At 37.5% G+C, this 12590-nt stretch overlaps 1 protein-coding gene across 1 annotated transcript; it reads left to right on the forward strand.

Annotated features, from left to right (window-relative positions):
* Positions 1 to 76: 76 nt before the first annotated feature.
* Positions 77 to 6114, forward strand: BDBG_02925 (protein TIF31). Its single transcript, XM_031721021.1, has 4 exons — positions 77 to 1424; positions 1536 to 1607; positions 1676 to 1731; positions 1794 to 6114. The coding sequence occupies exons 1-4, from the start codon at positions 1388 to 1390 to the stop codon at positions 5445 to 5447; spliced, it is 3819 nt and encodes a 1272-aa protein (XP_031577397.1). The 5' UTR covers positions 77 to 1387; the 3' UTR covers positions 5448 to 6114.
* Positions 6115 to 12590: the final 6476 nt, after the last annotated feature.

The raw sequence follows: 12590 nt of genomic DNA on the forward strand, positions 1-12590 counted from the left end.
CCAAAAAATAATAATAATGATTTTTTGTCTTCAAGTTTCAACTCGAGACCTCTTTGAATGGAATATTTATACCTACTTTCTAGACCCCAATTAATATCACAGAAAAGGCCAAAAATCTTTTCAACGGGCTACATTTTGCCAAGTGGCCCATCAAAAAATTATTCGGCGCTTACCATCTTGTTCAACTCGATCTTGATGCATAACTAGTTACCTAGGTGTGGCGCATAAGCTATCATCTCGCATGTCAATACTTGTACGGAGTAGTGGCTCCTGTACTTTTTCCCGTCCCAGCTGCATTTCAGTTCTGGAATTGCATTGATTAGAACGAGACTGCAGAATGTTGAGTTACAATGAACACATTGCTCTCTGCCTGCCTTGCATCCCTGAATCGCCATCTGGATGAACATTGCTTGTGACAGCAATAATGAGAGCAACAAATGGCTCTGATCCTTTTGTCTACCTTTCTCTGAAGGTCATAGCACCACCACTTCATTCAATTCATCACCTCTATCAATTAACCTTGTCAGACATCCGCAATTATTCTAACACAAACCTCATCTACATCAAATCCAGTCATGATAGCTGAGATGCAGATGTATTTTGTGCTAGAGGTGTAAAGTTTGAGAATGATTGGCAGATTTTCTGTGGTTATGTTATTCAGAATCCTTGCAATTTCAGTTACTGCAGGGCGAGGCGAAATGGCCCTAAACGGCGAAATCACCCCGGGACGATGTGTATTGATTGTGTATGTACCCGCCATTTGCGGTTTCGAATTTTCAATAATGGGGCTGAATAGATCTCGCCCTCGCCTATATATTTCCGGGAACAGACACACACCGTACGGAGTACAGTAGCCATAACTCTTTGATGACAGAATAGTGTGGTTATCAAGCTCCTTGTAAATTTCTGTTGATTGTTTTTTCATGACGATGGAAAATATCGTTTACATTCGTTGTTCGCACTCGGCCCGCTGACTGTCCTGAAAAGGTTTAACCCCATGTTTATTTTACGCCGAGTTTAACACTTGAACCCCCGTTACATTCCGAAAGGAAAATCCGCTTCCGTGAAATTTTCTCCAGATCTTGCTGCCGTTTTGGCGGGAAAGAATTTCTTTTTTTATCGACTAGAAAAAAAGCTCTGTTTTCCCTCCTTGCAGCAATTTAGACCGGCCCTTCCTTTGCTATATTTCCTTCCTTTGCTATATTTTTTTTTCCCTTTCGTCTTTCATTTCTATTAATCCGTTGTTTTATTTCACCCATTGAGTTTCTAGTTGTAAAAAAAGAAGGGCTTTGGGAGGATCCCTTATCTGTTCCACTACCCTTTCGGTTTGATTGACCGATTGCCATCGCTGCTATCGTTTTTTGTTCTTTTATAACAAAATCTAATAATGGAGCAACCCACCAAGGAAAAGGAACATTCCCAAGGTACGAGAACTTTATTTGCAAGCCAGGCAGCTAATCAATGCCTTGAAGTTATCTCTAGGTAACTATAGAAAAACGATGTATCAATTGTGGACGCTAATCTTTCAATTACAGAGGTTGCGGAGAAGAATGGAGACGAACAACTCCCCAACGGCAATCACGTAGACGGAGAACATGATGGAGGAGGTGGGAACATTCAGATGAATCAATCATACGTACTAGACCGCTGGCCACTGACTTGGGGTTGAATTTAGGTCTCTTCCAGATTTCAGTCAAGCTTCCGCATGAACCGTACAACATACAAGTTACGGTGAGAAACCCTCTCCCTCCGCCGGAAACGACATTAGCTAATAAAGCTTACCTCCCCTATAGGTATCGAGCCAGGAACAAGTCCAGGATGTTCGTCAATCGATCGTTGAGCTGCCGGGTACCTTTCAGTACACGAGCTTCCACCTGGAGCATAACGGAGAGAGGATAAATGACTACGTCGAACTGTCCGAGGTCAAGGACCTCAAGGCTGATTCGGAAGTCGTCCTAGTCGAGGACCCCTACACTGAGAAGGAGGCTAGGATGCATATTGTTCGGATAAGAGAACTGATCGGCGCTGCTGGCGATCGCGTTGACAACTTGCACGGCATCTGTGCCGGTTTGTCACTTCATGACTCCGTAGCTGCTGGCGAGCAATTATCCGACACAAAGGAGGGACAGGATGCGCAGGCCAAAGATCATGCCCTTGTAGACTATGATATGGCGGCCCCGCCTGTCCTGCAAACGATACTCCCCCGGGCGCAGCCCCAAGTGCCCAAGACGGTCAAAGCAATTTCTCTTTCACCCTGGAACCCACCTCCTTACCATCTTCGCCAACGTGGGCACCTATTATATCTCCAGGTCACCACGAATGAAGGCGAGCAGCATCAGATAACGTCTCACGTTTCTGGATTCTATGTGAACAAGTGCTCAAATGCCAAATTCGATCCCTTCCCAAGACCCGCTCCCAAGAACTATAGCGCTCACTCCCTGTTGACTTTAATCTCTATGCTCTCTCCCTCGTTCGATTCTGCGTTTAAAGCTTTGCAGGAATCAAACAACAAAAAGGATTTGTTGACTACTTTCCCTTTCCAAAACTCTATTCCTAACAACCCATGGCTTGTGCCATCCACCTCATCTCCCGTCACAGCCCATCAGTCAGATATCACCCGTTCCCAAGAGAACTATTTAATTTCTGGCATGGACAACTCCGAAACTTTGAGAGACTGGAACGAGGAGTTCCAAAGCACAAGAGAACTCCCCAGGGAAACGGTCCAGGACAAAGTCTTCCGGGAACGTTTGACTTCGAAGCTTTTTGCTGACTACAACGATGCAGCTGCTCGTGGCGCTGTATTGGTCGCAAGGGGCGAAATTGCACCCCTCAATCCAACTGAAGGGAGGGATGCTCAAATTTTTGTCTATAACAATATATTCTTCTCCTTTGGAGCTGATGGGGTTGGAACTTTTGCGTCGGAGGGTGGTGACGAAGCTGCCAGGGTTGCTGTCGGCAAGGACGTTGCGGGCGTAAAAGCCGTCAATCAGCTCGACATCCCCGGTCTCTTCACTCCGGGAACGGTTGTTGTTGACTACCTGGGTAAACGGTTGGTTGGCCAGAGCATTGTTCCTGGCATCTTCAAGCAACGCGAGCCTGGCGAACACCAAATCGATTATGGTGGAGTTGAGGGTAAGGAAGTCGTTGCAGAGCACAAAGACTTCGTGCCAGTGTTTGAGAAACTATCCGCTTCGTTGCGCGTTAAGAAGCATCCGGTCTGGGACAGAGATGGCAAAAGGCACGATCTGGAGGGAAGCGTAGAAACAAAGGGTCTTTTGGGTACGGATGGTCGTAAATATGTGCTCGATCTCTATCGCATTACTCCGCTAGACATAGCTTGGTCGGAAGACGCTGAAGGACATGAGCCATATCCCCACAGGATGTCTGTCCTGAGGCTAGAGCTAGTTGAGTCGTACTGGAGATATAAGATGGGTCAATATGTGAAGACTGAAGTTGAGAAGCGAAAGGCTGCGAAAAAAGAAGCTGAGAAGGCTGAAGACATTGAAGTGCCTAAGGGAGACGAGGCTGAGGCCCCAGCGATCAATGGGCAGGGCGAAGGCGACAAGAAGGCAGCTGATGAACAGGAACGCGTTGATATCTCTGCGTTTAAGCTTGCCCTCAACCCTGATGTCTTCAGCGGTCAAGTACCTCAGACAGACGAGGAGAAGGAGGAGTGGGCTCAGGACGAGAAGGAAGTCCGTTCTGCTTGCGAATACTTGACTTCCAAGGTTATTCCTGAGCTTATCCAGGACTTGCACGATGGCGATGTTGGCTTCCCAATGGATGGGCAATCCTTAACCCAGCTTCTCCACAAGCGAGGAATCAATGTTCGATACCTGGGTAAATTGGCGAAGCTTTCTCAACAAAAGGGATCGAGACTAGTCGCTTTGAGCGCACTCCTGATCCAGGAAATGATTTCTCGCGCCTTCAAACATATCGCCAACCAGCATCTGCGATATCTGCCACCTCCCTTCACAGCTTCCTGCGTTTCCCATTTATTGAACTGCTTCCTCGGGACAGAAGTCAATGCAAACCCACGTCCAGAGATAGATGAGGAATTGAGGGAGATTTACCCGGAAGGTGACTTCTCTTTCGAAAAGGTTACACCTACCTCGCTCAAGGAGGAGATTGAAAAACAAATCAAAATCCGTTTCAGATTCAACGTCGAGTCTGACTGGACTGCATCGCTCAAACGTCTCCAACTTCTACGAGACATTTCTATTAAAATCGGCCTTCAGATAGGTGCCCGCGAGTTTACGTTCGAACACTCGCAGATCAAGTCCCAGGAGCATTCTCCTGCGCCTAGCAGCACCCATAGTTCACAAGAGGAGCCAAGCAAGAAAAAGAAGAAGAAGGGAAGCAACGCTGCTTCGCCAAGCCGATCAGTGGCAAGCCCTAAGCCCGTGGTTACGTTTGTGCCAGAAGACATCCTTAACATTGTACCTCTCGTTAAGGATGCTTCCCCGCGAAGTGCGCTTGCGGAGGAAGCCCTGGAAGCTGGGCGAATTTCTATAATGCAGAACCAGAAGGAAATTGGACAGGAACTTATCTTGGAGTCCCTCTCTCTTCACGAGCAGATCTACGGCATCCTTCATCCTGAAGTTGCCAAGTTGTATCATCAGCTCTCCATGCTTTACTATCAGACAGACGAGAAGGAAGCCGCTGTTGAGTTGGCGCGGAAAGCCGTCATTGTTACTGAGAGAACAATGGGCGTTGACTCCGCTGACACTATTTTGAGCTACCTCAATCTTAGCTTGTTCGAGCATGCGTCTGGCCACACGCAGACTGCTCTAGTTTACATCAGACATGCATCCGAACTCTGGAAGATTATCTACGGTTCTCATCACCCTGACTCGATTACAACCATGAACAATGCTGCTGTCATGCTTCAGCACCTCAAGAAATACCCCGATTCCCGAAAATGGTTTGAGGCTTCGCTGACCGTCTGCGAAGGCCTCTTTGGAAGACAATCCATTAACACCGCTACCATTCTCTTCCAGCTCGCCCAGGCCCTTGCTCTTGACCAGGACTCAAAGGCTGCCGTGAACCGTATGCGGGACGCATACAACATCTTCCTTAACGAACTGGGTCCCAACGACCGAAATACCAAGGAAGCAGAAAGCTGGCTTGAACAGCTTACTCAGAATGCCGTGTCCATCGCCAAGCACGCGAAGGATATCCAAGCTCGCAGACTGCGCCGAACAAATCTCTCCCCACGAGTGACGATGGGAACTAAACCTCAGCCTCAGGTCGGCCAAAATGCACCAGCGACCACTAATGGGGCAGCCTCCAAAAACATCGGGCTGGACTCGAGAAGCATTGATGAGCTATTGAAGTTTATTGAGGGAGGCGAATCCAGCAGTCCCCGCTCCAAACAGAAGAAACGGGCTGCAACCAGCAACCCTAAGCTCCGTGGATCGAAGCAATCCAATGTTCAGGCCACCTAAGTTGGGTGTATATTTACTTGTATTATTCCGAAGCCCCCTCCGACCATTTTTGATCATTTAATTGCCCCCGTTTCTATAAGTGTTATTATTATCTCTCTCGTTTTTCTCTTTTAATAAATCCAGCCCAACCCCCCCGTTTCCCCTGGAATTACCTAGCTACAGATACCTATAACACCGCTGAGAGGGGAATATCTTGTTTACCAACCCATTCTTAGACAGAAAAGAGAAAGAACTCGAACGTTCCAGCTTTTGAGCTGACATCATTTGTTGAGTCATATGGACGATTGTGCTGCTACGCCCTTTTTGAACATAGATCTCCCCCGTTGTCTTGCAACCATCTCTACTCACAAAGTATTGTTTTATTTTTGCTTTTTTCTATATACAGTCATTTCCTTTATTTGCGGTACTACTTCGTTGTATAAAATATAGGGGACTTACATAGCATGGTTTTCATTTTTTCAATCTGCTTTTCAACGATCCTGTCCACTTCCCATGTCCTTTTACTTTTTTTTTTTTTCTTTTATTTCATTTCCCTTACTGTATGTATAGTTGATGACATGTCATTTCACGAGCAACAGGAAAAGTGGATAATACTGTACTATATGGATAGGCTTAAAAATGATTGACATCTTCTCTCGATTCACATTTTGGTCTCTGTAACCGCCAGTTTATAAGGATCTTAGGGCATAGGGCATGGTCAGGTGACTCACACAAGCCTCGCCACCCCATATCCACTCACTCATCTCTAGCTTAGATAGCTTCTTCCTCTTCTTCTTCTTCTTCTTCAAGATTCAGTTTCAATATGATCTAGTATACTGCTGCTATTCACCCTGATAAAGTTAATCTTCATTCTGTAATATTACTGAATCTTCTCATCTCACTATCAGTCACAGATCTGCAGTATTTTTTTTTCTCTACATCTTCATATGCAGTGTTCTGCAGCAAAAAAAATGACACTCAGTCAAATTACACAAATTCAAGCTCTTACAGATTAAGTCAATGAACTAATTACTCAGAACTGTTAAATAACTGATATTAATACACAACTGATCTGATATTTGAAAATACTGAAAGTTATTACTTATATGAAAGACACACTCTCAGCTCTGATTCATTATTAATTCATAATTACTATTACTAAGATGAAATTGTATAAATTAGATATCTTTGATAAGACTAGTAATATCTGTTTCTGACTACTGAATATGAATAATAATATTTATAAATATCTTATTATCAATGAAGTCTTTAAAATCTCTTTTAATATCAGCTATCTTAGCTTTAAGATTTATCAATATATTCAGTAAATATAAATAAAATATGACATGCATATTATTATCTGAGACATTCTGAAGATATAACTCTGTAATAACTACTGAGAGATTAATACAGCTCTTACTACAGAGCTATAAATGAACTCTCTTTATATATAATATAATCAATATACTGTGAACTTTATTACTAACTTCAAGATTATTATAACAGACTTAAAGTGAAATAATTCTGTACTATATATTACATTCTATACTAAGTTAATAATATCAATTCTTTATCAGATTAATTAAGCTTACTTTAATACTTAATCAGCATTCTTCACTGAATGAAAGAAGATGATTATAATAGCAGAGAGTTATATTTTCATATTATATTAACTCATTTCACAGAATTACTAAATTAAATTCAATTTTATATAAGATAATATAATCTTTAATGTCACTGTTAACAGAGATTATTTCAGATTATTATATAATAGTAACAAGAATCTGAACATTACAGATAATAAATACTGAAAATATTAATATAAAGATATCTGCATTTAATGCAGATAAATGAGACACTAAATAGCAGAATGCTGCACTTGTTTAATATCAGTCTCTATACACTTATCTATAGAGATCTGTAATTATCAGAGTATTTCTATACTCATAATTATCAATGATCACTTATACACAGTCTTCTCAGATTGTACTATTACATACTTTTCATTCTTCTCTTTAAAATTAAAAAACAAATCAGTATATTGCTAGAGATAGTTATATACACTGACAAGTCTCAAGTCAATCTCTTTACTCAGCAGGTCAATGAATACACCTTATTTATAAAGATTATTCACTATGACATATTAATTCTCAATACTGTCTCAGCTCTCAATAATATGACACGTCTTATATATCAGCATCTTTTGAAGAATCTTGAATCTCTTATTTCTCTTACTAATCACAATCACCTAGAGAATTGAGCTATTGAAAATGAACTACTTTTCTATCAGAATTATATTATAGTCTCTGAATATCTTCTTATAAAGTAACTTCTTCTAGAACACTTTTATAATACTCTTATTATCAGTCACTCTGATTTTCATTAAATATACAGTCTAATTCAACACTGATTCTATTAATCTCACATGTGTCAAGAAATTGATGAATATTATAAGAAGTGTAAGACATGCAAGTATGTAAAACCTATATTACATTACATATATAGTAAGCTAACATCAGTTCTCATTTCAAATGTTAACTGATATACAGTTATACTTAACTTTATCATTGATCTTTCTAAATTACTCTGCACAGTAATAGAAGTTATCTTTGATATTATTTTAGTCATTATCTGTAAATAGTTAAAGAGATCACACTATATATCTACAGTTATTAATATTACTTCAGAGATACTTGCTTATCTTTTTATTAATAATATAGTTTATCTACATAATATGTCTGCTATTCTCATCTCAGACAGAGATTATCTATTTATCTCAGAATTTTAACAAACTCTCTCACAAACTCTAAACACAGATTATAAACTTTTAATAGTATATTATTCACAGACTGATAAATAAATAGAAAGACAGAACTGAGAGTTAGAAATCTATATTTATCTTTATATAGACTATCTTTAAATTAACTGAATAAATCTTCTAACTCTTACAGAGTTTATATACAGTAATTCAGTTTATTCAGCACTAGATATCACACTCTTTTTTATAAATCTAGAACATTATTCATTATCACTGACTATACTCAACTTCTCAGTGTCACGCTCTCAGCCGCGCCAAGGCCCTGTTGCGGTTTCACACGGCTCATTACTTTCATGCGGATGATTTCATTCATCTCACAGACTGTTTGAACCGGTTTTCAACTGCTCTATGACATCATTCAGATATATCATAGAAAGATTCAATTAATGAATATAAGAACCTCACTTCTATACAAGGTCAGCAGATTACTTTTCCTTGATAGTAAGACATCACTGAGATATCACTTCAGCTATTCTCACTTGTGAAATAAGAGAAGATATTCACTCATTATCTATATAGAATAGCTAGATACTGGCTTCTTATAAAAGAGGCCAGTGATTTGTTTTTTCTTCTACTGAAATATATATAAGAGTTACTGTATATCTTATACAATATTCTTAGTATACTAAGTACTATATCTGTGATATTCTCATAATAACTCTGTAGCCTACAAGCTCACTATTTAAGCAAGATAGTCAAGCTCATTTATACAGCTTCTTAAATAACTACTTCTATATAATACTGCTAACTAGTCACTGCTTTGATTCTATTATATTACAATTCAAATCACTGTATCTGATTATACATTTGAATCAGTTGAGCTCTAACAGACTGATATAATCTCATATACCTGTGCTGAGATCAACCTGATCTCACTCTCTGAAGAAAACACTACATCATCTTCTAGAGTGTGTATATCTCTATCTCAGCAGAAATCTGAGATTTCTGAACTGACTGCATATTTTAATATAAGCTCTTCAATCATTCTGTCATCACTGCGGTCTCTACACACCTACATCTATTATAAAGATAGAGAGATTAAGATCAGAGATTCACTGAGATATAAGAGAAATATCTTATCTGAATTTCACAGCTTTATCTGTACTCTTGAACAGAAATTCCACCTTAACTTAAGTCAGTATAATACTCATAAGATATGAGTAATATACACTGCTAATCTTCTTGAAGGCATCTCTGCAACTACTTGAGTTATTAAGAAGAGAGAGCTTGAGTATATTAATACTACTATAACTTGAGAAGAATTCAAAAACTTTCTACTGAACTAAATCAAAGATCACTGCAATTGCAGCTTCACAGTAGCACAGCAGTTCAACTCATTATATCAATGAGATAATGAGAATTCTTTCAATTTCAACACAAGATTTGAAGAATATTGAGAGGAATTGACTGATAATTTGAACTAATTAAAAACACAGCTTTATCTTGTAAAGCTGACTCATAAGATGCAGATAATAATATTATAATATCAGAGTTCATCAATCAATTATACTGAGCTTATCAACCTGGCTTTTCAGATCTATTTGAATAATTAATTCTCTGAGAAAAAGATTAAAAAGATCTCTTCTAAGTAATCAATGATGAGATTTAAACAGTGCTATGACAGCTTCAGTATAAAGAAAGTAAAGAAGAATTTCAAGTGTTCTGATTCTTCACTCACTGTGAAGAAATATTAAAAAAGATTTGACAAAGATCTCTGTTTTAACTGCAGAGCTGATAAACACTATATCAGTGATTGTAAGAAGCTGAAGAAGAAAAGAAACTGAGAAGATATCTTCTCAAAGTTAACTTCTCTTCTGACAAACATATTCACAGAAGATAATAAAGAGAAAGAAATGAAGAATTAATAATTCTTATATCTTTAAGTTCATGTTATGATCACAATGCATACTCTGAATGAGAAGATATTAGTGAGATACCTACTTAACTTCAGAGTAGATATTAACTTCATATTCTATTTCTTTTCTTTGATGAAGAATTGAAAGAAGATAGATTTATCAGATCATATAAAATTTACTGATAGAATGAAATATCACTGTTTTAATATAATTCAAGTGAAGTGTGTGATCACAGACTCAGAAGAAATCTTTAAGAAGAGTAGTCTGCTTCTTCATACAGTTAATATTATAGATGAGAATGTCATTCTAGATCTCTTATAATTGAGAGAAAACAATTCTCTTATTAACTGAGTTACTCAGGCATGACAGTACTATCTCACTAATGAAGAGACAGTGATAGAGAAACCTGAAGAGTTTCATCAGAAGAATCTTGAGAAAAAGATTGAGTCAATATACTACATAGCAGGTGATTGAGACTTGAGAACAGATGAAGAAGTCATCACTCTCACTGCAAGATTAGCAGCAGTATCTGTCATTGAAGATGAATATGTACAATGTCTCTTTACAGATTTTAAGAATATCTTTTTAAAAAGGGAAGCAGTGAAGTTTCCTGATATCAAGATATGATATAAGATTTGTCTTGAAGACAGTGTAATAGTATTATACAGATCTCTTTATAATCTGTCTATAAAGAAATTAAATGTTCTGTGCAAATATCTTGAAGAAGTGTAATCAAAGAACTGAATATATTTATCAAAGAGTTCAGCAGAAGTATCTATACTCTTTATACTCAAGAAGAATGATAGACTACATCTATACATAGACTACAGAGGCCTCAATAAGATGACAGTTAAGAATTACTATTTATTATTATTAATTGATAAGATGATTAATCAGTTATCTAAAGCAAAGATGTTCTCAAAGATTAATATACAGAATATCTATCATAGAATCAGAGTTAATAAAGATAACATTTGAAAAACAGCTTTTCATATTAAGTATGATAATTTTAAATATCTTGTTTTATCTTTTAATCTTTGTAACACTTCAGCCATCTTTCAGATCTATATAAATAAGACACTGTGAGGTCTTATTGATGTCTTCTGTATAGTATATCTGAATGACATTCTAATCTTCTCAAAATCAGAGAAAGAATATGATACTCATGTTCAAGAAGTATTGAGTCACTTGAGACAGTATTAACTCTCTATAAACACTGAAAAATACTTATTCTACATGCAGAAGATTGATTTCTTAGATTATATTATTGAGATGAATGACATTTCAATGAACAGAAGTCAGATCTCTGTCATTGAGAACTGATCAGCACTGTGAATATATCATAAGATGCAAATGTTTCTAGAATTTACAAATTTCTACAGATGATTCATCTATACATATTCACAGATTACTACTCTTCTTACAGATCTGTTAAAGAAAAGTGTGAAAGATAGAAAAATAGAATTATTTATTCTCACTCAAGACACTGTGCAGATATTTACAGAATTGAAACAAGCTTTCACAGATGTCACAATACTGAATCACTTTAACTCTGACTTACTCAGTCAGTGTGAGACTGATATATCTGAGAATGAGATCTGTGAAATCTTTTCACAGTTAACATTAGAGATCTTTCAATATTAAAAGAATTAGAGAATAATCATCTCTGAGAAAACAGATAATGAATTATCTGTGAGAGAAGACTTTTTTATAAAGTCTATAAAATACTGTAAATGAAGATCAGTGATCTTCTTCTTCAAGAAGTTATCACTTATATAGAGAAGATATAATACTCATGATCAGAAGATGTTAATAATTGTTAAATTCTTTAAGATCTGATAATATTATCTTCAGAGTAGTAAGTACTCAGTGTAAGTTCTTACTGATTATACAAATCTGTGTTACTTCTTGATAACAAAGAGCTTAATAGAATATCAAGTCAGATGAGTAGAGCTGCTTTCAGAGTATAATTTCTATATCTGATACTGTTCAGATCAGCTTAACTCTATCAATACACTGTCTAAACAGCTCAATTATAATATTGTTAATATAGAGAAGAATTCTATAAAAGAATCTCTATCATCACTGTAAAAGAAGCTGGCTGCAGAGAGTTAAGATTCTCTGAAGCTCAGAAACAGCACTGAAGAGACAGCTGTATAACTCAGTATAGAAGATGAAAGAAAACCTGAATCTCTGCAGAGAATTGACACTGAAGATTATGAGCTTCTTATATCATATCTTATAATTATTAAATGAGCAAAGAATAAAATAATCTACAATCTTTCAACTCAACTACTTTTAAAATTTATTGATAAGTTACAGAAGAGAGATATCTCTACTGCAGCTTGAATTCAAAAGTTAAAGAAGAAAGAGTTTAATTTGAACTTGAAAGAGACAGACTCTGAGCAGAACAGTGCTACTAAGAAATCAAGTCACTGATAACTAGAAGAATATAAACTTCTACTGCTGAATAATTCAGTCTTCATCTCT

This window comes from Blastomyces gilchristii, assembly GCF_000003855.2.
Source record: "Blastomyces gilchristii SLH14081 genomic scaffold supercont1.4, whole genome shotgun sequence".
Lineage (NCBI taxonomy): Eukaryota > Fungi > Ascomycota > Eurotiomycetes > Onygenales > Ajellomycetaceae > Blastomyces > Blastomyces gilchristii.